We start from the raw sequence: 27,683 nt of genomic DNA on the forward strand, positions 1-27,683 counted from the left end.
CGGGTGCACAGTAGCTCCTACGCCTCCGCGGGCATCTCCCCTCACTTCCCTCAACCCCTCCCACAAACTCTGGGAGGAAAACTGAGACCTCCTGGTCACCCGCCGCCGGACCTTTTAGAAACTCCCACAGCTCTAACTTCCCTCACTGGCCCTCTTCAGACCCCCTCTTAGGTCTTAGCGGCTAACGATCAGCTGTCTCCTTACCTCTCCCTAATCGGTCCCTCTGGAGAGGAAAGGAGAACTTAAAGAGTCCAGGCGCGCTCGCCTCCCCAGCAGCCGCGCCCACCGACTGTTCCGCCCCTTCTCCTCCCCCTCCTCCAGGCTAGCGCTCCTGGCCTGGTGAGGAGCCGGAACAGAGGGTGGGAAAGGCGCGCATGCGCATCGAGGGTGGAGCCGCTGAGCACAGAACCGGAAACTTAGAGACAAAGTTCGGAGCCCCGCCCCCGCCGCGCGCTGCTTAGTTGTCTGGCCCCGACGACCCACGGCCCGCCACCCACCGACCCACGAATCGGCCCGGCAGTTGTGTGCAGCATGTCTGGCTCCTCCAGCGTTGCCGCTATGAAGAAAGTGGTTCAACAGCTCCGGCTGGAGGCCGGGCTCAACCGTGTCAAAGTGAGCGGGGGCGGGCGGCCGAGGCGGGAGGAAGGCGGCGGCGGCCGCAGCGGCGGGTGGGATCCGGCGGCCCAGCTGGCGGGGGCGGGCGGGACACGCGCCGGCCTTCGCTTCCTCTGGAGAGGACGTGCGCTCGGCGGTGGCGATCGGGGAGCGGCCAGCTTTAGAGAAGGCGCCGCGTGGGTCTAGGCTGTGTTTTGGGGGGACGATTAGTTCGCCCTTCCGCCCCAGGACTTTCCGAGGAGGGCTGGCCCCTGGGCTGAATCGTGGCCCACATTCCGGTCCTCCTCCCTCTCTACCTCCCTTGGCCGCCTTGTCGGCTGGTCTCGCCAACAAGCTGCGCCTCCGCGCGCCGTCCGCACCCTTCCTTTCCCACTTCGCCAGCCTGCTGTTTCTCATCGGACAGGGTATTTTCCGACTTCTGATTCAGAGCAGACTTTTCTCCCCCCATTTTATCTTTCCCAAACCTACTTCCTTTAGTATTAAATTCTTACCTTCAACTTCTCTTGTCCATTGAACACATACTTTTAAGCGAATTATTGCATAACTTAAACTATGGATTAAAGCAGCATTTTTCGAAACGATCCTGGAGTGTGAAGTTCCGGTTAGTGCCCCGTACAACCTCGAACAAAGCGTGCCTTTCATACCTATGGCACAGTGTGCTCGTATTTGACCTTGGGGATATCGACTGGTCCGCATGCCCGAGAAAATGATTATTGTGGGTAATTATTGGTCTTATTTTGGCGTCTGGTTAGTATTGGCCTTGTCTTGGGGTACTTTGGGAGAAAAAGCGTTTTGTCTGTGTTGATAGAACTTGACATTCAAGTGCTATTCTAAGTATTTCCTGATTTTTACAGTCCTGAATGGATTGGCTTCTTTCTGGTACAATAGATCAGGCTACATGTGAAACACTTCTGCAGTTAAAAAAAGAAACAAGAATGTAAATCATGTGCCCTGTTAAAAGCAGCCAGTTCCTAAGATGATTTGATTTTATACTCACCAGGCTAGTCTTTATTACTTCCTGAAATGTTTTGTGGAGTGAGAGAGGTAGGGTCTCTAAGCTTTCTTAACTGGAAATGTCAGAGACCTAGCTTACTCAGTTGTGGTCACCTCAGAAGGGAAGGGAAATTCTCATTCGTCTTGTTGTAGGATCCCCCTGAGAGAGGGTCTCCCATTTAGCTTTGTTAACTAGAAGTGTGAGGGACCTGCTTACTCAGTTGTGGTCAACTCAGAAGGGAAGAGAAATTCTCATTCGTCTTGGTGTGGGATCCCCCTCACTTAGAGTCCTTGAAGTGCTGTAGACCTCACTGCAGTTTGGAATCTATTTCTCTACTCTCCCAATTCTTACCTCATCACAGTGGTTTCTAGTGAATCTTGGCTGGATTTGGCTCTGAAATTCGAAATCATTTATTTATTAACCATTATATATCATTCAGGTATGCCTTTATCACAGATAGGATGGACCAAGAAAGAAAAATGGGGCGGGATAGTGAAAGCAATAAATTGTACATACTTAGTCTCCAAAGAAAATGACATGAGGTCCTCAGACTAAAATACTCCCAAGAACTTTACTTTGAAAACCCTAGCTGCTGCTCCCCTAATCCCCCAAAACCGATCCTACCTAAATCTTCAGTAGCCTTCTGGTTCTGGTCGGGATCATTAAAGTCACCAGAAATGATTTGGTTTTGGAGTTACTGCCTGATGTTAAGGCTGTAGCAAGAAGGGGAGCATCCCCTTTGGGACTTTTTAATGAGCTTTTCTTTAGACATGTTGCTAAATGTGGTTTAACATTGTGTATCTATTTTATCAATGACTGGGCTAGGTGATTTTTTGTGAGATTTTTAAACTAGTACAATATTTTAACCTTTATGTTTGAGTACAGTTGATAGAACTTATCATAAGTGCTTGACAAACTGTCATAGGTAGGTCAGGACATTTTTGAGAGTGAAAAGGGGCACTAATAATTAGGCCAGGATTACAGGGTTTCAACCTCCTGGATGGTGATTGTTACAGTGCCTTGGGGGCTAGCAGCTTGTTCCAGTTTTAGAGTCTTTGTCTCAGCTTTCCTCACTGTTTGGAATGCTGTTTCTCACTGATGGTTATTTGGTTGGATCTCTTGTCATTGAGATCTCAGCTTCAATGTCACCTCAGACACCTTCCCTTAGGTGGGCACCCAGTCACCATCTGAACGATTACTCATTTTACTACAGAGCACCTTGTCTGTCATTTTCTCTGAACTGTCAGCTCCATAACAACAGGGCTCTCCCTGGCTGTTATGTATTCTCAGTGCCTGTAAGTATATGCAGCACATAGTGGTGCTTGGAACTTGTGAAAGGGAGTTACATTGGACCCCACCTACACTTTAAATAGAAAATTAACAGGTACTCTTTATGCTTCCTACTGGTTAATATGAATGAAAACACTAAACATTGTTACAATATTTGTTGAAAAAGGACATCACTGTTCCCCTACTTTAGCTACACTTCTTTTGGAAGGGAGGGGATGAGGGGGTTTAGTCATTTGTAAAAATACTTCTTTTACATAGGAGCTATTAAACCTATGGAACTCATTACCCTGGACTGTTGTATAAGCCAGACACACAAATAGATTCGATAAGCGTTTAGATTCATCTTAGGATGATGAATTATTTTATCAGGTTGGAGGTACAGCTGTAATCTGCAGGGGTTCTTGGTATAGAGAGCATTTGTGATGCTATTAATTCCCTAAGGTCACATATCCAGCTGGACACCTGCTCCCAGCCTCCTTGTGGTAAAGACTGAGAATAAAATAAATGAGTATTTCTCCCACTTCTTAAATCTCAGTTCAAGACTTCAGATATTAGATGCATTTCGGGCATGTTTTATTCATGTTCCACATCTGAATGGTTCAGTTCATTGTTTTGGTATTTGTGTACCATCAACTATTTTAATGTTATTAAACTAGACAGTGACAGATTTCTGCCCAGTGTCATGTGACTGAAAGGCTGATAGCAAACTTCAATTTAACAGTTTTTCTGAGCAGCCTGCTTTTAAGAAACTATTGACTTAAATATGGTTTAAGTGTTAATATACATATACAGAGCCACCCAAACAGGACTTAAGGAACTTCTATGGCTTTATGGTTATTTTGTTTATATCCTACATCACCTTAGCAGAATATATAGAAATAGTAGATGTCTAAGTGAAAGAATGCATGCCTCTTTTAATTTGTTTTAGTTTAAATGCAACAGTATAAGGGTCTGATAAATTTGAGGATCAGTATACTGAATGCATTCTTATAGTGTTTGCGTTTCTAAATTATGTGCTATCTCACATTATGTTCATTCACAGTAGCATTTTTCCAGTTAATACTGCTTTCAAGACAAAATAATAGTTTGCTAGAATGTTATTGCTTTTTGTTTAACCTTTAATTTTTTTTTAAGAAACAAGATGTTAAGTACCCTCAGGTTTGCACTTGAACAGCCTATTATTAATAAGATGTGCTGTGCTTTGCAAAAATAAACATAATTCTACTGTTTGTACTCAGTCATCTGATGCTTCTAGTAACCAAACAAAAGAAAACATACTTTAAATCAGTCTTATTTACAAGCATTGGTTTTAAGTATTAAGAGCTCACTAGGCTGGGTGCGGTGGCTCACGCCTGTAATCTCGCACTTTGGGAGGCCAACGCGGGCAGATCACAAGGTCAAGAGATCGAGACCATCCTGGCCAACATGGTGAAACCCCGTCTCTACTACAAATACAAAAATTAGCTGGGCGTAGTGATGCGCGCCTGTAGTCCCAGCTACTCAGGAGGCTGAGGCAGGAGAATCGCTTGAACCCAGGAGGGGGAGGTTGCAGTGAGCCGAGATCGCACCACTGCACTCCAGCCTGGCGACAGAGCAAGACTCCGTCTCAAAAAAAAAAAGAAGAGCTCACTATATGACTTAAGTCTTCAATTATTATATAGTATCTTCTTTTGAAGCAAGAGAAGTACTGTTTTATTGGAAGTACAGTATTTCCAAAGATTGAGAAAACCTTCATTAAAATGTTCTCACCATCTGGCGCTTCCCTCCCCTCTTTGTTATGTATAGGTTTCCCAGGCAGCTGCAGACTTGAAACAATTCTGTCTGCAGAATGCTCAACATGACCCTCTGCTGACTGGAGTATCTTCAAGTACAAATCCCTTCAGGCCTCAGAAAGTCTGTTCCTTTTTGTAGTAAAATGAATCTTTCAAAGGTAAGTTTCCTTAAATTAAAACCAAAACCCACATTGTAGGAATAACTAGTCTTCTCTTTCTTTGCAGCACTTAAAAGATCATCCCATGCCCTTTCCTTTGGCCCTCCATTTCCAGTATTTTTCTGTTTTGCAAGGAAAGTAAGGATTCATGAAACTTGCTGACTTAGTAGTCATGAAGGCTAATCGTTTCTATTTTACTATAAGAAGGTTAAACAGAGGAGTTAATAACCATAAAGAGGGTATAGGAGAGTTACTACAAAATCCCACTGCTCTAACAAGCCATCTGTCACTTTTTAGAGCACTGGCCTAATGGCATATGCATCTTGGGAGTCCCCAAGTACTAGTTTTCTTTTTGTGTACCTGGCAAATATTTAGACAGTTTTTAAAAAAAACTGCATTGTTTATGGGGATAACTTAAAGTACTACCAGCTGATTTGGATTAACTCTTTGATGTTATTGCTCTAACTAAACCCAGCTGTAGAACAGTATAGCAAAGACTGGGAATTAGAAATGCAAGAGAAAATCAGATGTAATTGAGTAAGCCAGTGTGGTAAAGGTGTTTGGACTGAGGTAGAACAGGCTTTATGTTTTGTTCTCATTTGTTGGATTAAAGATGAAAACATGAAGGAAATGCAGTATATGAGTTCTTGGTGGCAGACAGACAGTGGACTGAATTTCAGAGAATTAAAAACTAAAGACCCTGATGGCTTTATTAAAGCATGCTTCAGTACATTAATTTGTGCTTTCCAGATCAAATGCCATGTGTACAAATGTATGTTAGTCTAAGAGATGTGACCAAAAACGTTTTGGATCATTTAAAATGTAACTGAAGGGTGCTGCATTTTATAAATTCTTAGTACTTTAGTTAGGGAATGTACTCAATATTGACCTATGAGAGGCAAACTAATAGTACTTTTTAAAAAAATGTTTTGTATATGGCACACACCCCTTACTAACATTCTGACTCTCCAAAGCCCAGGAAGCTGCTTCCTAAAATACCTTGTTACATAGTTGTGCCCTCCTTAATTAAGCTTTGTAGACCTGGTAGTGTCCAGGAAGTCTGTATAAGTACATGTTTCCAGTAAATACAATGATTGGTTAAGATGTTTTAAGTTTTTTGAAGTACCAGGGGGAAAAAAAAAGCCCTTTGAAAACAGGTGTCATGTGCACAAAAATGCACATGAAGTAGTAATTCACTTTCATATTTAACTGTTCATTATAATATTCTTTGTTTCTGTTACTATTCATTTAATTCTTCATGGTAGTTTTTGGAAGTTTCATATTTTTATGGTTTATTAATGATTTTTTTTAACCTCAGTTCTTGTATTCACTTTACAGAGTGGTTTATTTTCATTTGAATAAAATACTGGGCAGCTGTTAATAGTTTTATTAGTTTGTTCATAGGAATCTACAGATAAGTGTTTAAATGAATTGCTCAATTTTAAAAATATGGCTGGGGTAAGAACCCAGAATGTAAAATAATGTCTATTAATCCCAGCAGTATAAGAAAACAGCTTGGTGGATATTAAGATTTGAAGCAATTTGGGCTAGGAGAAGAATAATTGGGCATCAAAGCATTGCTTCTCAAGCTTGAATATATGCAAATCACTTTGCTAAAATGCAAATTCGAATTCAGAAGGTCTGAAGTGAGTCCCTACAACTTGCATTTCTTACAACTGCCCACTTACACTGATGCTGATAGTACTAGACCTACACTGAGTGGCATGAATGTAAAGAATCTACATTGGAGTTATGTGTATAGATATAGTTTTATCGCTGGAGTGCAATGGGGCAGTCTCAGCTCACTGCAACCTCTGCTTCCCTGGTTCAAGTGTTCCTACTTCAGCTTCCTGAGTAACTGGGATTACAGGTGCACACCACCACACCCAGCTGATTTTTGTATTTTTAGTAGAGACAGGGTTTCTCCATGTTGGTCAGGCTGGTCTCAAACTCCTGACCTCAGGTGATCCGCCCGCCTCAGCCTCCCAAAATGCTGAGATTACAGACGTGAGCCACTGTGCCCAGCCCTGTATTTCCTTTTAAGAGGAATTTTTTTTTTTTTTTTGAGATACCAGCTTTTAAAATTTTTCCTTCTTTATACACAACAAAATAGAAGAAATAATACAGGATTAAAAACTTAATCAGTAGAACATGTATACACAAAAAATGCAGATAAGGCGACAGGCTTATTGAGAGTGAGGAAACACATGTAAAATTAAGGTAGTTTTTGTATGAAACATTTTATGGGTGCCATGAAAATGTTTTAATTAAAAAAATTTAAGGATCAGTATTTGCTTTTTCATTCTGCCTTTTTTAAATGGTGAATTTCTTATTTCATTAAATATTCTTTGTAAACAAGATCTTTAATGGTTGTACTGTGATTGAATTATACTTCCTTGAATATTTAAGTTTCCAAAATTTGAGGTTACAGTGAGGTGAAGATTTTGGTGAACAACTATATATATACTTCGTACCTCTATTAAATTTCTAGAAGTAAAATTAGTCAAGGAGTGAACATTTAACATTTTTACAATGTTGTACTTGATATCCCCTGCCAATATAATACTTTGGCCTTCCACTAGAAACATGAGAATGCTTTTTCCTTGAGCCCTAAGTCTTGTTTGTTACTATTTTAGGTGAGATTAAACATTTTTCATAGCATTCTGTTTATGCCTCTTAAACATTTTTGTTACAAAATATCTCAGATTAACACTTTTGTACCTTTCCATATCAGTAATCCTAAAGTTAGTCTGCTCATGTTTTAATTTTTTAGTGCACTTTTTAAAATTTAATATTCTTTCATTTTTTAAATTTTTTAGTTTATACTCTTTTAACTGAAATACTTTATGGTTAGAAAACATAACTTATTTTTTAAGGCATAACTTATAGCTTTGTATTCCATCATATGTAGAAACCTTCGTTTATCCATTCTCTTATGGAGTTATATTTAGGTGTTTCAGTTCTTTGCGGTTAAAATACTAATACAGTCAATATCCTTGTACATGTTTCTCTATGTCTGGGTTTATCTAGGTAACTAGAAGTGTGGTTGCATCTTCTACTTCACTGGATACTGCCAAACTGCCCTGCTAAATACTCCTGCTCATTTTTCTAAGGATGTTTGGATTTTTCTTGATTTAAGAGAGCTTTATTAACCTTTTTTTATTATATACAGAATGTATTTTGGCAGTAATCTTAGCAAGTTAATCTGTAAGTCTGTTTATAAAACAGGAATGACTTATACATCAGAGTGGTTGTGAAAATTAAGGGAAAGATTTTACTGCACCACAGGCATTTCCCATCCTGTTTCTCTTAGGTTATTCATGAAAAAAATTAAAAACTATATTCTTTGATACTTTACACTAACTCACCTTTTTTGTCCTATCTTAGGTTTCCCAAACCACTCCTTATGATCCAGTGAATATTCAAGAGAGCTACATTTGAAGCCTGTACAAAAGCTTATCCCTGTAACACATGTGCCATAATATACAAACTTCTACTTCTGTCAGTCCTTAACATCTACCTCTCTGAATTTTCATGAATTTCTGTTTCACAAGGGTAATTGTTTTATATACACTGGCGGCAGCATACAATAAAACTTAGTATGAAAGTTTTATTTTGCATTATTATTGGTATTAAATACATGGTATATTAATCTGTTCTGAACACTTGAAGGCGTTATGTACAGTTTGTTCCACCTACTCTTCTTACATGACTTTATGCCACACATCTGGCAAGACTGCTAGGGAATTAAAGGTAAACCGCAAACCTTTATTCTTGTAAGGTCAGGAGGAGGCTGTTAAGTTCTACAGGTTTCCATGCATGTGTTACTTATAGGGTTAACTTTGTTTCAGTGCCTGAATGGAGTACTACAGCACCATGTAATGAGGTAAAAAAGAGCTCCCCCCAATCTGGCCACAAAAAACCAAACACCTCAAAATCAGGAAGCAAAGATTAGCTTCAGTGATTTGCAACTTTGCTTTAAACCCCGGTAGATCATTTTGCTTTAAATTTTTTACCCTTCTGAAGGCTTAAGAGAATGTTAAAACATCCAGAAACCTGGCCTCCATTTAAGTTACTAAAACTGTGCCAGACCCTGTGAATCCAAGATTAATCTGGTGTAAAAATCAAGGGTTAGCCAGTATTTACCAACCATTTTATTCCTCTCGTGTTCTATGCAAATAGGAAAGTTAATCTGAATCTTGATTCCAACTTAATTATTCAGTTACACAAAAACAAGATAACTAAATTTAAGAAAACCTAAGCCATCAAAATAACTTTTATTTGTATTTTCTACATAAACACACAGTGGCAATTCATGGCATTTGGTAATTTGTCCAAACGTGAGAGGCTTATGAAATCAACAAATGCCATTTTGAAGAGAGTATTCTGTCAAAAATAAATTACCCAAGTTCAAGATAGGCCTGTTCAGCAAAATCCAATATTATTCTCTCAGTACTTTATAAATGGAATTTTCTTCTACTTGTATCCATTTCCCGGGGCTGAAAGTGGAAAGCGGGGGAGTGGAAGAAGAAAAGAAAACAAAAATATAATTAACAATTCAGGTAAAATAGTAAAAGTTAACGTCCCTAGAACTTTATAGGTAACGCACTGAAAAACTGGGTTTGTGTGAGACCCTGAATAGTCAGTCTTCAGTCTAATATAAAAGATGTTGGCAGTTACTTTGTGTGTGTGTGTGATTTTAAAATAAAATGTTACTAAGTGAAGTACTGCTTATACTAGATAGAAAAGGATGTTTTAGACCAGGTGCGGTGGCTTACACCTGTAATCCCAGCACTTTGGGAGGCTGAGGCGGGCGGATCAGGAGATCAAGACCATCCTGGCTAACACAGTGAAACCGTCTCTACTAAAAATACAAAAAATTAGCCAGTGTGGTGGTGCATGCTTGTAATCCCAGCTACTCGGGAGGCTGAGGCAGGAGAATAGCTTGAACCCAGGAGGCGGAGGTTGCAGTGAGCAGAGATGGTGCCCCTGCACTCCAGCCTGGGCAGCAGAGCTGAGACTCCATCTCAAAAAAAAAAAAAAAGGATGTTTTAAAACACTGAAAGTTTTCATTGTTTTCATTTATGATTTAAGATGATGATCTCCAAACGTCTAAGAAAACTATTTAAGATGATGATCTCCAAACGTCTAAGAAAACTATCAGTAGTTCTCAAGAAACATGTAATAGAGTCACATATAACACAGGCTTATAAGCAGATTGCTGCTGGGCCCCACCCCCTAAGTTGCTGATCCAATAGGTCCGCGGGCCAAAGAATTTTCATTCCTAACAGGTTTGTAGGTAATGGTGCTGGTACCACTTTGAGAACCACTGATGTTTATACTTCAGATGAACCACGGTTAATCACCAAACCCAGATATTGTAGCTTTTTTTTTTTCAGGGGTATATGTGCAGGATGTGCAGGTTTGTTACATAGGTAAACATGTGCCATAGTGGTTTGCTGCACAGATCATTTTCATCACCTAGGTATTAAGCCCAGCATCCATTAGCTATTCCTGATGCTCTCTCTCCTCCCACCCTCTTATCCCATACTTTAAAAATTAGTTTTTTTAAACAATAAGCACATACCTTATGGACCCATTCATACTCTCCATATTTAGAATCAAAGGTTCCTTTCTGAAGAGACCTTAATTTTATGGTAAAACGTGGTCCAAGTTCCTGAATTCCCACTTTCTTTTCACTCCTGAATATGTATCTTCAAAGACAAAAAGAGTTAAATTAATCTGAATGAGCTATTGTTTAACATTATGACAGGGTTCAAAAAATAATTCATTTTATCTTGTATGATACTTGCTACAATATATTGGAAAATTAGTTCATGTTGAAAATATGATTGAAGTCGAAGTTCAACAAGTTTACCTTCCTCACCTGTGAAATCTGAAGAATATATAATCCCGTTGATTGTGGAATGTGGCAACCTGCCTTCCAATAAATTGAGGATTATGAGGGAAGAGAGACGCAAACATACGTCCAATCGAATGACCCAGCCGTGTTGTAAAATTATTCAGAATTATTTCAGGTATGTGTTCTGTGGGGTCCTTGCCTCTTCTCTAGAAAAATAATGAAAAATAAATATCACCATGAGCTAAGCTAATTGGCAACACCTCCCAATGCAATTTCAAATATCAAAATTTACATGACAAATTTGCAAAATTTATCGTTTTTTAGTGTCAAACTACCACAGATGGCTTACCAAACCCATGAAATAAGACGTATCTAAAATTATTTTAATATGCAGTGAATGCAACAACAAAAAATATCCTATTAGAAAATCAACGTGCTTCATAGTAATGAAGACTATTGCCTGCCGGCTGTGTAACTTAACCACAGTCTCACAAGAAAACTGATAGATAAAAACTGCTGTGATCAGGAGAAAAAATGCCATTATTAAAATAAATTAGAGCTATAAGATACAGCATCTACTAATCAAATACTGTGAAGAGATCAATGCCAATCAAGGAATGTATAAAACTTACCTTAATTTCTTTACGAAGACGAACACTGCTCATTTTGAAATGAGCAGTTGGGCCATTTGGCAAGTGACTCAAAATAAGTCCATCTATTCATAAAAGTTAAGAGAAACACATTGAACTCTGTAATCTCAACCTAATTGTTTAAATAACTGGTCCTCTACATCCAAAGGTCCCTAAAATCTGTACCCAAGTGAACAGGCAGATGTACGTATTCCTCTGAAGTGACATTTTCCTACCATATCAAAAGCTCAAAATCAGTCAAAATCTTCCAAGAAAATAGACTAGGGTAGTCCTTTTTTTCTCTTTTTACAATATAATAATCATCACCCTCAATAGGGTATGTTAAGGTACCCTAAAGTAGGTGAAAAAAAGCTCTTTGACCACTAAGGAGTAAAATAGGATGGGATTCTACAATCATGTAACACTGCAAATACAGTGTTTTACCTCCATGTTCTGAAGATGTATAACCCCAAAATGTCACTTTTACACATTTGTATGGTCAGAATATGCTGTCAACTTTGAATAACATCCCATGAGACCAGACTCCTAAACTTTCCTCTATGAAAGTAAGGTTATTAGTATTTTGCAAGAGATCAGCCCTTACTTAGGATTACTGTACCACAAATTATAATCAACTAACCAATTAATAGCCATTCACTGACTGTCATTTCCCATAAATTGAGAATTATGCTAGACACGCTAAACTACAAATGAAATGTAAGATCACCTACCTACAACCAGCAGGACTAGCAGCCCAAGAACTCTAGAAGTTCTGGGTGCTGCAAACTAAGGTTGTTACCTATATAATGTTCTTCAAGTTTTTGTGGCACAACCTGACCTTCACTCGAAACACCTTTACTTTTCATGAGTAATTCTTGGCTATTGCTTAATGGCATTACAAGCAGGCATATTAATGGCAATGGACAGGGCTTTCACTTTGTATTACGCTTTTCTAGTTTAGAAGAAATTTTCAAACACATTTCATCTGATTCAACAACTTAAATAGGCCAGAATCAGATGGTTTCAAGTCTATCTGCATATAATATGTATCTTTCCAAGCAGATGTTGCCATCTTTTTACAATGGCATCAACACTCATTCCTCCAGATTAGAAGCTATGGTATCTTCAACTTCTCCCTCTCCCACCAAATCTTAACTGCTTTAACCTTCAGAATTTCCTCACTTAGCATTCTCTTTACCCTTACTGTCGTAGTGAGGTCCTCGAGATTTTCCACCTAGATTATTAAAGTAGTATTGTGGTTGGTCTGATCTTTTTCCTCACCACCTCAAGTACATCTCCTAATGCAGATTGTAAAATCAAGTCTGGACTTAGGCCTTGGTTCTATAAGTAACCAGCTATGGGACTTAGCTGCTTCATTATATCTATACCATAGTTTCTCATGTGCTAAGTGAAAAACTAGATACCTTCACAGTCTTGACAGCTGTTGCTAATTTCATACTACTCTCATCACAGACTCATCTACAGAAAGAAGACATTGGTATGAGATTCATAATGTGGCCACAAATTACCTTTTCAACCTATTTACCCTATGCCCACACCAAGCTGTTTCCTAACTGGTAGGCACTCGCAGTCTTATGTACTATATATGTTAATCCTAGCATGCATTTTTTGCTTCTGCTAATTTGAATACCTGCAACATTTTACTCATCTATTATGGTCTACTTCAAATGTCACCTTTTTATGCAGTCAGAATTAAGATCTAAATCTTCTCAGTTCTTACTGCTACCACAGCATTCATCACTTATTTGAGTTACAGTCAGGAAAACACCTTTCTTCCCAACTAATCTGCTAACACTTAGTTAGGGATGGGAATTTTTTTCTTTTTCTTTTGAGACAGTCTCACTCTGCAGTCCAGGCTGAAGTGCAATGGCACGACCATGGGTCACTGCAGCCTCGACCTCCCTGGCTCAAGCAATCTTCCCACCTCAGCCTCCCGAGTAAATGGGACTACAGGCATGCCATCATGCCCAGCTAATTTTTGTAGAGACAGGGTTTTGTCATCTTGCCCAGGCTGGTCTCAAGCGATACACCTGCCTTAACCTCCCTAAGTGCTGAGACTGCAGGCAGATTTTTCAGCAAATGTTTGAATTCTATCATTTTAAAAGATTCACCACAGGTTAAACTTCATGAAATACAGCCAAAAGTATTTATTAAGGGGTCTAGGAGATATAAGTCATTTTTTCCAACCCCCAAATCAAGGCTTAAATCCTTTCTAGAACATTCCCACTAAATTGTGGTCTGTGTCAAAAGCAAAGTACAAAATCCAAACTTACCAGTTTCTAAATAACTTCTTTTCCTGTGTACCTGCATTGTGCAAGAGGCTTTATTTACATTACTGCTAATCCCTAACACAAATCACGCAAAACAGGAGTCATCATGCCTATTTCAGTAATGAGGAAAAGAGGCTGAAGAGGGTCAAGTAAATTAGCCTAAGTAAATCAGACCAAGGCAACTGCACATCTCAACTAGGGTGGGACTGCACCTAGCTTAAGCCCTTGGCTGACAGCTGCTCACATTTGGAAATGTAAAGAGGCATTTTGTTTGTCAGGATGACTGAGGTGTTACTGGTATTTAGAATCCAAAGGCCAGGAATGCAAACCATCTTACAAGCTGCCAAGAGTGTAGCACAAATAATTACCCTACCTCAAATGCCAGTAGTTCCCCATTTAGAAATAATGAATACAGGATGTAGGTCTGTAAAGATAAAGTTTACATGCTTCTCACTATACCACATGTCTACTAAAGTGACTACCACATGGCACTACCAGACACTATGCTTTATAAACATAATACATTTAATGTGATCTTTGTGGGAACTCTAAAGATAGTTATTATTTCCTACATTTAAAAAATGAGGAAATTGAGTGGCTAAGAAACTTGACTAAAATCACAAAACTAGCAAATAACACAATCTGTATTTGATAAAACAGCTGCCCTGACTCAAAGCCACTAGTAGGTTTCTACAGTTTAGACAGCTGATGAAGTTCTATTTTAGTAAGTCAAAAAAGTATATCCCTTTACTTCCACCATTCAGCACTACTCTTTCATACAGTAGCCCCTCCAATGTCTTTAGAAAGATGCCATGTTCCTAGAATCTACTTTCCCACAGGCTAAATCCTGTTTTTTCAACTTTTCCGCCATGTGTCATCATTAGGAGTTGTGATTTTTATTCCTGAACCCATGCTAAGTCTCCAGGAATCACCACTATATATTTTTTTGACAGTCTTGCCCTGTCACCCAGGCTGGAGTGCAGTGGACACCATCTTGGCTCATGGCAACCTTTGCCTCCCAGGTTCAAGTAATTCTAGTGCCTCAGCCTCCCAAGTAGCTGGGATTACTGGCATGTGCCACCACACCCAGCTAATTTCCGTATTTTTAGTAGAGATGCGATTTTGCCATGTTGGCCAGGCTGGTCTCAAACTCCTGACCTCAAGCAATCTGCTGGCCTAGGCCTCCCAAAGTGCTGGGACTACAGGTGTGAGCCACCACGCCCAGACAGAAAATGTAAACTTTTTAAAGGCAATAGATGATATAGGTGAAATCTGTGTGGCTATATAAAACACCCTGGATAAAATAAGGATAGAACATTTATTGAATTGATGAATGCCTGCTTCTTAGCAGGGTTACTAGCAGCCTCAAAGTGATGACAGTTGTTTTTTAACTGCCAAAAATAAAAAGAGGAAAACAGACCTTACCACTTTGTGGAGGCAGTTTAAAAAAAGAAAAAGAGGTAGCAACTACCTTAAAAACAAATTTTTTCTGGAGTAGTTAAGTATTCAAGAGATTTCAGATACTTTGATACATTAATCCGGTAAACCAAAATACAATATGGCCAACAAAACACATTACAAAGCTTGTTATAGTTTATTTTAGTTTCTGGAAAGCTACTAGAACAAGTGGATAAAGTAAGTTATATTGAAAACAATAAAAATCATAAAAGTTAGATTTTTAAAAAACAGCCTTTTAAGTCACTAATTTAAAAACAACAGTGTTCACTGATATTAGAAATAAAATGTTATTCTGGCACCACAGAAGTCTTGTCCCTATTTTTTTTTTGTAAATTCTTTATAATTTTATTTTAATGAAATTAAAAATCATAAAGATGACTCATTCAATTGGTCATCTTTAAAGCTACTGAACTCACAGTCATCATTCAATAAATAAATAAAACACTAGCAACAATAACAACAAACCTACATATCCTTTATGAAGTCTCTTATCTCAATAGGAAGAAATCCCTTGGGTTCAGGTGACACATTCATCTCAGATCTGAGACTCACAGAAAAATTTAGCCTGGAACAAACACATAACATGGGCCCAAGTCTCTACCTCAAAAACTTAATCCTGTGACACCACCTCTGGCAACATAAAATCTAGCCATAACAAACCATATGCAGATCCCCAAGTAGGTCAGTCCTTTCCTCCCTCTCTTTCCAAATGGTTGTCCCTCTGCACTGAGTGCTTTTCTCTGCCTCATTCCCCTGCTTCACCCTCATCCATCTAGATCCAGCTTCAGCATCTCTTTCTACAGGAAGTCCTTCCTCCCAGGGCAGACTTTGTACCAATCACAGGGTCCCCACTCTATCCTGCATTTCTCTGTTTAATTGTACCATCCACACTATATTTTGTCAGTTTACATATCCATTTACTCCACCTATGAATTTCCTGAAGGTTGTCTCTTGTTTTATCTCTGCATCTTTTACTAAGGGTTAAAATAATCTCTTGGCTGTAGCATGTGCCTGATAAATGGTGAATACAAAGGAAAAATCAGTTTATAGATTCTTGGAAAGAGATATAATTTTCTGATAAAAAAATTATTTTCTGAAAGTTATAGGCAATATTTCCTTATTCTTTTAAATATATTTTTAAGGGGGTTGAAGGAGAGGACAGGAAAACCTCCTTTAAAAAAAAAAGGATACTTGGGGTTTTACGATCTTCATTAATAACAATCAGGTCTGTGAACTCTCTTGCGATGCACTGAGGAATAATTTTTTTCAGAGCCAGTCCTCTTCTGTAATAAACATGTGAATTTGGTATAACCGTGGAGAGCTGTTCACAGAGTCGTACTGTTCTCTGCAAAACAAAAGAACAAAAATTTTGAATAGTTTTTGAAAAAGAATAAAAATCTTATGTGGTACATAAGGAAAGAAATAATGATTATTATGATTAATAGAAAGCAACACTGAGGAAAGCATGAAACTGGAATAGAGTGTCTCCTCTTTTATCAAAGGCTGATCATCCTAAAGCAGTGGTTCTCAATTAGGGGCAATTCTGCTCCATCAGGGGACACATTTGGCAATATCTGGAGACATTTTTGATGGTTATGACTGGTGGTGGTGGTAGTGGTGTGTGGTTGCTACTGGTACCTAATGCACAGAGGCCAGGGAAGCTGGTAAACATCCTATAATGAACAGGATGGCTCACGATAACAAAGAATTCTCCAGCTAAAATACTAACAACGCTGAGGTTAAGAAATCCTATCCTGAAGAATCGTATTTAGTAAACCTACATCATATCACCACTGCTACGTTTTATTTACTTATTCACAGGCATTCTTTAAGGTGGTTAACTAAAGGTTTAACTCTTCTGAACAGAGTACTTTAAATAGAACTAATAAGAAAATTAAGAATTCAAGAACTAAATTAATCAGTGTGTTTACCCCATGAGGTCTATCTGATGTTGTGATGAGAATCTTGGGAGAAGTCTGTTTGTTGAAGTAAGAAGCAAATTCATCTGTAGATTCATCATAAGCAACCTGAGAACAGAGAAGAAGGATAATTTTACATCAAACAAACACTCTACTGGGCCAGAATTCTAAAAGTAGCTTCAGCAGGACTGCTGAACACTGAGTACCTAGCTGATAGGGGATTTAAAGAGAGACCAGGAAGGACTGACATTAATGGACACAGGAAGAGGATGGAGTGGATTTCTCCTGCGTAAAATACAAGTACAAAACTGAATAAAATTGTCAGAAATCATTTCAGGGCAGAAACTGAGATATGTTTACTCTTGAACTACTTTCATTTCCATCATCAACTTGGTTGGTGAAAATAATCACAGGGAAAAAAAAAACAAAAAAAAAAACAAGCAAAAAAACTAATGAAATTACAAGAAGACAAATCTTCCATTAAGAGACACTCAGATTTAAACAATAATGAAAGTAGTACCTTTTAAAATTTGTGGAATATACCCAAGTGGTACTCTGAAAGTCTTATGGCTATACCTGCTCACATTAGAAAATATACATATTGAGCAAATCAATAAATACAGAATCAACTCAAAGGAAGCAGAAGAAAGTAATAAAGATAAAAGGAGATAGAAATGCATCAGAAAACAAAGATTCAATAGGATCAAAGAAGAAAGTACTTAGAAAAGACTAAGAGAATAGATATCTTGGTAAAAACTGATTTAAAAAAGAAAAAGCCAAAATAAAATAATATGAGGAATGAAAAGTGGACATTACTGTAGTCTGACTCATGAACATAGATATAATTAATTCTAAGCAAAGAATAAACCCAATTTAGTTATGATGCTTAATGCAATAAAAGAGCCACATAATCACCTCAATATTTGCAAAGAAAACATCTAATAACATTCTATATTCATTCATGATAAACAAGACAAAAAATAGCCTAAGAATAAATAAAATTTACTTAACCTTTAACTCTTAATAATCTATCTTTAGTGACACAAATATTAATGATGATGCATTGGAAGTATTCTTTTGAAAATCAGAAATGTGGCAAAGATGGCACTATTGATTTTTCTATTTATTTGACATAAAGCTAGAAGTTCTAGAAGGCACAAAAGTGGGAGAAAAACAGGTCAAAATAAGAAAACTGTCATTTGCAGAAATGATTATCTAAAACAGAAAAATGAAAACAATATCCCAACAAATTAGAAATGAATTTAGGTAGGCTACTGGTTAGAAGATCACTACTCAAAAATCCATTGTATTTTTATAAATTGGCAACCAAAACAATTTTCAAAGACATGCAGTTTACACCAACAAAAACCGTAAGATACCCAGGAATAGCTCTAGGAAGATTTATGGGTCAACCTGCATGAAGAGAACTATGAAATTCATGAAATACGTTTCACTATTCAAAGAAGACTTAAGAAATACATATTATATATATACATATGTATCCCCAATTTGGAGGATATATGTATCCCCAAATTGATCTGATTTTTGTGCCATTTATAATTTATATGGAGGAGCAAAGGCCTAGGAAAAGCCAAAACACATCTAAGAGAGGGGATTTAGGGGCAGGAGTGAAAGCAGCATCTTGCCCTTACAGATATTAAGACTTATTATGAAGCTAATTAAGAAAGTAATGGTGCAGTGACAAACTGGCCAAGCAAATAGCCCAGAAAATGACCAAGCATATATAGATATTTGATATGTAACTTGGCATTACAATTCATTGTGGGGAAAGGTTGCACTACTTCAAAAATGGTATTGGATAAACTGTATGTATGTGTGTGTATATATATATACACACACATATATGCTGCGCAAAAGGACAGGCTGGGGTGAAAGACAGCAAGGAAAGTAACTGGTTTCCATTCTCACACCAAACAGAAAACAATTCCTAACAATTAAGTAAATAAACATGAGAGACAACTCTTTATTTTAGAAAGAAAGAAAAAGTAACTTAGGATCACAGGAAAGAGAACAGTTTCTTAAATATGACATAAAAAGCTTTAAATGCTAAAAATTTCAAAAATTCAACTATATCAAGAACTTCTGGTCCTCGTTCTCAAAAGACACCATAGAAAATAAAAAGAGAATCCATGAATTGGAAGATGCCTTTAATACGTATAAAGGATTGGTATCCAAATATATAGAGAAGTTCCACAAATGATCAAAATATACTACATGATAGAAAACTGGGCAAAAGACATGTTTTATCTCTAAAGAAAACAACTTATATTAAACGACGCTCAACTATCGCAAGAACAGAAAACCAAACACCGCATGTTCTCACTCACAGGTGGGAACCGAACAATGAGATCACTTGGACTCGGGAAGGGGAACATCACACACTGGGGCCTATGACGGGAAGGGGGGAGGGGGGAGGGGGGAGGGATTGCACTGGGAGTTATACCTGATGTAAATGACGAGTTGATGGCTGCTGACGAGTTGATGGGTGCAGCACACCAACATGGCACAAGTATACATATGTAACAAACCTGCACGTTATGCACATGTACCCTAGAACTTAAAAGTATAATTAAAAAAAAAAAAAGAAAACAAGGAAATACAAATTCAAACCTCAATGAGACAGCCTTTTATCATTAGTTTGAACATACCAGGAGTTGGTTAGAATGTGGATGAGCAGGAACACTACTACTCTTGTACCACAAAAGTATAAAATGATACAACCACTACTTTGAAAAATATTTTGGTACAATCATGTAAAGTAAAACATTTACATATTCTCATGAGTCAAAATTATCCTACTGTAGGTAAATATTCTAGGGAAACCTTTATGTATACATTCCCTCTATATGCCTGTTATCCTCAAATTTATTTCCAGTCAAGACCTCTTCCCTGAATTCCAAGCTTATATCACAACTACCTGCTTGACATCTCTTCTAAAAACTCTTAAGAGTCCTGAACTCTTGATTTCCCCTTAAATCTTCTTCAGTCAGTCTTCCACATCTAGTCAATGACCATTTCATCCTTCTAATTTGCTCATCTTTGAATTCTCGATTTCTCTGAAATTCCACATCCAATTTGTCAGGCAACTGAAGCAGCTCTGATTTCAAAATATGCCCAGGGGAGAAAATATTTAGAATCAGATCAATTCTCACCACTTTCATTGTAACTACCCTGGCCCAGGTCATGATGAAAGCCCATCATTTCTTTCCCGGATTTGTTTAGTAGCTTCCTAATTATTCTATGTACCTCTCTAGTTATATTCTCAGTAAAGCAGCTAACTACTTTTAAAAATTAAGTCTGATCACATCATTCTTCTATTCAACCCATCCAATGGCTCCTCATTTCACTAAGTATAAAACCAAAGTCCTCATACTGGCCAACAAAGGCACTGATCTGGTCTTTCCTCTTCATCATACTTTCCTAGGACCTCTTCTACAATCCTCTCCCTTTGTTTGCTTAATTTCAGCCACAATGGCCTTCTTGTTATTCTTAAAAAGCATACTCGATACACGTCTGCCTTGGAGCTTGTGCACTGGTTGTTCTCTCTGAGGTTCCTTTTGCCCAAGGATGGCTAAATTTCCTCACATCCTTCAAGTCTTTACTAAAAGGTCAATTTCTCAATAAAGCCTACCGTGACTATCCTGTATAAAAAATCACTACACAGTAGAAAAATGGGCAAGAGACACAATCAATTGATCAAAGGGAAAAAAATATGAAAAGATATTCAACATCATTCAAAATGAGAACTGCAAATTAAAACTATAGTGATATACAATTTCTCACTTATCAAACTGGAAAAACTGATTTACAATGAGTGTAAGCTGAGGAGTAACATTCAAGTATCTCTTCCCCAAATACTTACTAATTATCATACAAAGGGAAAAACATTAAATTCAGAGTGAAGAAACCTGGCAGGCACCACTTTAACCAAGTGATCAAGGTAAACATAACCAGTAGGAGAAAATCATCAAGTGACTCTTGATAAGAAGTACTGAAAAAGGACTTAACATTCATGGCAGAGGGTCGAGCCTCCCTAATTAAAAACCCAAAACCTGAAATATTCCAAAATTCAAAACTTTTTGATAAAGCACCAACATGGCACCACAAGTGGGAAATTCCACACCTGACCTCATGTGATGGGGTCACAGTCAAAAGTTTGTTTCATGCACAGAATCATTAAAAATATTGTATAAAAGTTACCTTTAGGCCGGACGGGGTGGCTCATGCCTGTAATCCTAACACTTTGGGAGGCCAAGGTGGGAGGATCGCCTGAGCTCAGTTCAAGACCAGCCTGGGCAACATGGTGAAACCCTATCTCTACTAAAATACAAAAAATTAGCTGGGCATGGTGGCATGAGCCTGTAGTCCCAGCGATTCTGGAGGCAGAATTGCTTGAACCAGGGAGGCAGAGGTTGCAGTGAGCAGAGACTGTGCCAATGCACTCCAGCCTGGGCAACAGAGCAAGACTCCATCACCAAAAATAAAAAAAGTTACCTTGAGGCTATGTGTATAAGATGTACACGAAACATAAATAAATGCTCTGTTCAGAGTTGGGTCCAATCATCAAGATACCTCATTATCTATCACAAATATTCCAAAATCTGAAATCCAAAAAGAATTCTGGTCCGGCCGGGTGTTGTGGCTCATGCCTGTAATCCCAGCACTTTGGGAGGCTGAGGCGGGTGGATCATGAGGTTAGGAGTTTGAGACCGGCCTGGCCGATATGGTGAAATCCTGTCTCTACTAAAAATACAAAAATTAGCTGGGTGCCTGTAATCCTAGCTATTTGAGAGGCTGAGGCAGGAGAATTGCTTGAACCTGGGAGGCAGAGGTTGCAGTGAGCTGAGATCGTGCCACTGCACTTCAGCCTGGGTAACAGAGCAAATCTCCATCTCGGAGGAAAAAAAAATCAAAAAAGACTTCTGGTCCCAAGCATTTCAGGAAAGGGACACTCAACCTGTATTTCTGTCAAAACTACATAAACTGAATATAATCAGAAGAAATCCCAGGCGAACTCATATTAAGGTACATTCTACAGAATATCTGGTCTGTACTACTCAAAAAATCTCAATGTCACAAAAAGCAAACGACTGAGGAACTGTTCTAAATTTAAGGAAATTAAAGGTAATTACAATGGAATGTATGACCTGGGACTTTTCTTTTGCTAGAAAGGACATTATTGGAACAGCTAGTGACATCTGAGTAAGATCTATAGAACAGATAATTATGTATACCAGTGTTAACTGTCTGATTTTGCTAACTGTGCTAATAAAAAACAAAATGAGATATATAGGAATAAAGGGGCACCATGTCTGCCACTTACTCTCATTTAAGAGGGAATATTTAGGAAGTCTGGGTGAATTGTATGTACAAATTCCTACTTTTCTATGAAGTCTGAAATGTCAAAATAAATTAAAATGCATACACACACAAATACCTTACTTACATAAAATTGCAAACCCTTTCCACTCCAGGTAGTCCTGAATCTCCTTTATCCTGTTTTCCTTTAGTAACCTATCATCGGCTAACATATGTCTAACTTATTTATTTCATTATGTTGACTGTTTGTCTCCCTTCCTAGAATGTAAGCTCTGGGTGGGTAGAAGTTGTGTGTGTGTAAGTAGTCTGTGTACTGATGGATCTCAAATCCCTAAAATGGATCCCAATACAGTGCAAGTGAATCCATAAACATTTGCTGAAAGAAAGACAGAAATCAGTGAATGACTATACCAGGAGATATGTGAAAGAACATTGATAGCAGCACTGTTGCAAAGCAAACAGACATTCCAAACCAAGTTTCCTTTACGAAACTTTTAAAAATATAGTTTTAAAATCTTGCTTCTTTTACTGCACTGTTGCAAACTATCTAAGGAGAATGTGCAAAGTTAAAGATTATCTTGAAACTAAGATTTATGAGAATACAAAAAATAGCATCAAATGTTATTCTTAGGTATCAAAATGTCTAACAAATACTACAAAAGTCTATAGTACGAGGAATTCTTTTAAAACTACCAGGCCAGGCGCAGTGGCTCACGCCTGTAATCCCAGCACTTTTGGAGGACAAGATGGGCGGATCACCTGTGGTTAGGAGTTCGAGACCAGCCTGGCCAACATGGTGAAACCCCATCTGTACTAAAAATACAAAAATTAGCCAGGCATGGTGGCAGGTGCCTGTAATCCCATGTACTCAGGAGGTTAAGGCAGAGGGTGCAGTGAGCCGAGATCACACCACTGCACTCCAGTGTGGGTGACAGAGCAAGACTCTGTCTCAACAAAATAAAAAACAAAAACAAAAAAACCCATCCAAAATACTAGTCAGGGATTATATGACAAATGTGAAAGTTTACCTAGACATAAAATAGATTACTAGAAAGTAAATATTTACTTAATTTGTCTATAGCATTATTGGGAAATCAATTATGAAATAATCTACATCAAATAATAAGATAATATGCCAGCATTTTAGCTGAACCAGTCCATTATACAACTTCGCCAGCCAGCACTTTAAATATCAACATAAAAATATATAATTTATCAATTATGTGTGATCATTCAAACTAATTTAAGACTTCTAACATTACCTCTTCATCATTAGGGTCTACCGTGGTTTCATCATACACTCGCTGATTGTCAATGGTCTTGGGTACAGGCTTTGGTGGAGCCTAAGTAAAAGAGAAAGGATTACATTTTAGAAGGATTTTACATTAATTATATTACGGTTGGGGAAAAACAACAGAAAGCTACAAATAATCCCAAACTCAATCTGTTCCTCAGATCAATTCACTTCTATTGCTACATCAATCCTAGTAACAATATTGAAGAAGAGGTTTTTTTTTTTTTTTTTTTTTTAAACAATCTGGGCAGAGCCACACACATACTAGAAGAATGGCCAACACTGAATGAAATGGCTTAAAACTGTGCAGAAATAACAAGGAGAAGAAACAGGGATCGAGATAATTATCTACTAGGGGAAAATATATCAAACAGGAGAAAAATAAAAGAAAAAAATAGGCCGGGCGCAGTGGCTCACACCTGTAATCCCAGCACTCTGGGAGGCCGGGGCGGGCAGATCACGAGGTCAGGAGATCGAGACCATCCTGGCTAACACGGTGAAACCCCGTCTCTACTAAAAAATACAAAAAATTAGCCGGGCGTAGTGGTGGGCCCCTGTAGTCCCAGCTACTCGGGAGGCTGAGGCAGGAGAATGGTGTGAACCCAGGAGACGGAGCTTGCAGTGAGCCGAGATCGTGCCACTGCACTCCAGCACTCCAGCCTGGGTGACAGGGCAAGACTCCACCTTAAACAAAAAAAAAAAAAAGGAAAAAAATAACAAACTGACATCTGTACATGACTGTTCCAATACTTTCGGGAAGCTACTCAGAAATATTTAATAAAAGTCTAGTTGTTACTCCGTTGACCTAGTAATTTTACTTTGGGGTATTTATGTTCAGGAATGTAAATGGGGGAAAAATTTATACAAAGAAATATGTTATGTAGTATCCCTATCTATAATGAAAATAAGCAGCAAACAGGGCAAATGTTCAACATCAAGGTAATGACTAAACATACTACAGTACATCAACATTATGGAATACTGTTAGGATCAGCAATCATGCATACTCAGCTGAGACCAAGAAATGGTGTAAATGAACTGTTAAGAAGTAGAGCACAGAATTGTAAGAGTACATTAAAACTAATTTAAAATATATGTACACTAGCAGAGCTATGAAGAAAATATAAACTGAAACTATTTAGCATTTACTACTCTATGAAACAAATATTACATTTTAATTATTTTTTTAAAGGAGGCAGTTTTAAGAAGTCATCTTTCATCTCAAAAAGCAAGAATGGTGGTATTTTCAAATGGTGATCATAACATTAGTTTGCTGTAATAGACTGATTACTAAAGAGTTAAAAAGAGACTAACATGCTTGACATACTAGGATACTGTAGGTCAAAACAGTCTACTATTGATAATTTTCTATGGTTTAACCTAATATTATTCAAAGAATGCATGAAATAGTAGAGTGTTTAGTTTGTATACAGTCTTTACATTTTTTTCCCTTCCTCAAACACCCTTATTTGATAACTTACTTGATATCTTAAGAAATGGGAGGTGAGACATGAATGTTTTCAAAATTTTGCAAAAATAAATCATAACCTAGGAGTAACTATAAATACACTGAAAATAAAAATAACTTAGCTATGCAATAATGTATGAGTATTTAGTAGTCTAAAAATTTTTTTCAATAAAGATTTCACTTCTTATGAGTACCACAAATATAGCCAGATTCTTTCTTGATGCATTATCCATTCTTTTCTTTGCCATAATCCTCACTTTCCTCCCACTCCCCATTCTCACTTTTCACAGGTTCATATCCTCTGTACCAGCTCTAAAGCTTAACACTCCTTATCACCCTACTCCAGAAGAGGCTCTGTCCTGCCTTTCCCCAGCCTTGCCTGACCAAAAACCTTTGCTTCACATCACAAGAGCCAAGCTCCAGGCCTAACCTGAGGAGCTTCCCCATTCCCAAAGTCAGGGAGAGGTGTTGACCTCTCAAACACAAAGTTACATGCAAAATACCACCACTGTGTTACTGTATAGGTACACAAACATACATAGTAAAGGTAAAAGAAATGCATGGAAAAAATAATCAAAAATTTCATGAGTGGTTATCTTTGGAGGGAAAAGCAATTATGAAGAAGCAGACAAGGGGCTTCCTTGCAAAAAAATTTGCTAATGCATTATTTCTTAAGCTGGGTAAATGATACAAAGAGGTTTATTATATTACTTTTGTATTTCTTCATACATACGAAATATGTAATAATAAATTTTAAAAGAAAGTAATTCAACTTAAATATCAGGAAGGATTCCCTAATATAAGACAGAAAGCAAACAGCTAAGAATTTTATTTACCTTATCGCCAAGAGCCTCTCTTTCTTTTTTAAGTTTTTTCTTAGCTGCCAACTTTTCCTAAAGGGTGGAAAAAAAAGAACAATATTGAGAAACAACCAGTTATATCACAAACACATACTCAAACTACAAATTACTAATGCTATGAATACTTGAACTGGGCGATCTTTGTAATCTATTGAAATAAGCATCTGGACATGGATTTTTCTACCTAAATTACTGTAAGCCAAATGAGCTGGCCAATTAATAAGATTTCTTTAACAAAGGCCTTGATTCTTTTAAAAAAATCTAAACTGGCAAGTTTGAACATTTAAAATTTGACTAGCTTAATCTTTTTCCATAAAGTCTCAAATTAATTTAAGTACAAAATGTGGTTTCCGTTGTGTTTTGTTTTGCCTAACTGGTTGCATCCTAAAGACCACCACGGTTATGCTGCTTGCTTCTCATGAAAAGCACTAAAAATAGAAATGGGAGATGAGTTTTCAGGTTGTTTTCCATAAAACCATCACCAATTATATACATATTTTATAATCAAAACATACTTTTAAAATTTAGTAAGAGCTTGCAAGGTGGATTAAGATTATCTGTATTTGTATTGTCAATCTATATATTCTCCCGGAGATTTCTAGACAGAAGGGTTGACAAAATAAAAAATATTTTTTTCTTTCCAGCACCTGCTGATCCTCAATCCACCAGGTTTCAGATTAGAAATCATAGCTCCAGTAAATCTTCTAGGACATCCCTCCCCAATACGTGCATACCAGAATGAGTTAAATGCCCCTTGTATGTACTCAAACAGCACCTTGACACTGAACATGAGTAAGAACCAGTCCCGGGCCTCAGAAGGGCCAGTAAGAGGAGGCAGACACGTAATAAGAATATTGTGTGAACTTCCATGATGTGCAAGAATAAGCAAACGTTTTCTTCCAATTGCAGTTTAACCAGAAATGGGCACTGTGACCTTGGCAAGCCGTTTAAACCTCTTTACGTTTCAGTTTGTTTACCTACCAGAAACGTATAAGGATAAGGCTTAAAGAACAAATACAATTATCAGAAACTTTACAGTACTAATTTCGGTAAAGAGCTGCTGCAGGAGTCAGAGAAGCAATATTTTGGATTTATTACGTATTGCCTCCATTTCGGATTCTGCAAATTAACCAACGCTGCCTAGACGGGCCAAAGGGCTGAGACTTTTGCCTTCTGGGCCAGGAGGGCGTAGTTTTCACTATTAAGCCAACAGGCCTTCCAACTTTCCTTGTGAATCCAGCATCCTAGGAAACAGCCTATCAAGAAAATCTTCCACCCTGACGCTCAGGCAAAAGGCTGAACCGAGAGTCTCCAAACCACGGCGAGGGGACCAGAACACGTGGGCCGCGGCACCACCCTTCCTACCGAGCCACAGAATACACTTTGAGACCAGCAGACAAACACATCTGTGCGCCCCGCGACCGCCCTAAGCGTCAGGAACATCGCGCAGGCGCCCGGCAGCTCCCGCCCCTCCCGTACCTTCCGCTGCTGTTGTTTCCACCGCGTGAACATTAAGTGTCGCCGCTGTTTGTTTTTAATCTCCGAAATGCTAAAGCCTGGCGGAAAAGCAGCCGCTTTCGGGGGTTGGACCCCGCTTTCCGTCGCCCCATCCCCAGCGCCTGCAGCCTCCTGAATTTCTTCAGCAGCGGCTTTCCGTTTCAGGCTTTTCTTCCAGCTGCTGCTGCTCTTTCTCCCGGCTTTCGCCATGGTGTCGGCTCCTTTGCTTCCGTAC

At 38.2% G+C, this 27,683-nt stretch overlaps 3 protein-coding genes across 4 annotated transcripts in view; 1 reads left to right on the forward strand and 2 right to left on the reverse strand.

Moving 5' to 3' along the window:
* SPATA1 (spermatogenesis associated 1) overlaps window positions 1-404 on the reverse strand; it is a 47,405-nt gene extending 47,001 nt beyond the window's left edge. Inside the window, exon 1 of one of the 2 annotated variants that reach the window (XR_002730932.3) lies at window positions 205-378. The gene's annotated coding sequence lies outside the window, so the exon portion shown is untranslated. Of the gene's footprint in view, window positions 1-204 lie in introns of both variants that reach the window. The other variant, XM_023208601.1, reaches the window with a different exon arrangement.
* Window positions 49-8,442, forward strand: GNG5 (G protein subunit gamma 5). The gene is made up of 3 exons (XM_023208634.2): window positions 49-612; window positions 4,685-4,829; window positions 8,217-8,442. The coding sequence occupies exons 1-2, from the start codon at window positions 532-534 to the stop codon at window positions 4,808-4,810; spliced, it is 207 nt and encodes a 68-aa protein (XP_023064402.1). The 5' UTR covers window positions 49-531; the 3' UTR covers window positions 4,811-4,829; window positions 8,217-8,442.
* RPF1 (ribosome production factor 1 homolog) lies at window positions 8,426-27,683 on the reverse strand. Its single transcript, XM_023208623.3, has 9 exons — window positions 27,431-27,683; window positions 25,928-25,984; window positions 23,592-23,672; window positions 17,002-17,097; window positions 16,262-16,415; window positions 11,325-11,407; window positions 10,717-10,898; window positions 10,417-10,543; window positions 8,426-9,328 (listed from the first exon to the last, which is right to left on the reverse strand). The coding sequence occupies exons 1-9, from the start codon at window positions 27,656-27,658 to the stop codon at window positions 9,287-9,289; spliced, it is 1,050 nt and encodes a 349-aa protein (XP_023064391.1). The 5' UTR covers window positions 27,659-27,683; the 3' UTR covers window positions 8,426-9,286.

The sequence above is a fragment of the Piliocolobus tephrosceles genome, chromosome 1, assembly GCF_002776525.5.
Source record: "Piliocolobus tephrosceles isolate RC106 chromosome 1, ASM277652v3, whole genome shotgun sequence".
In the NCBI taxonomy this organism is placed as follows: domain Eukaryota; kingdom Metazoa; phylum Chordata; class Mammalia; order Primates; family Cercopithecidae; genus Piliocolobus; species Piliocolobus tephrosceles.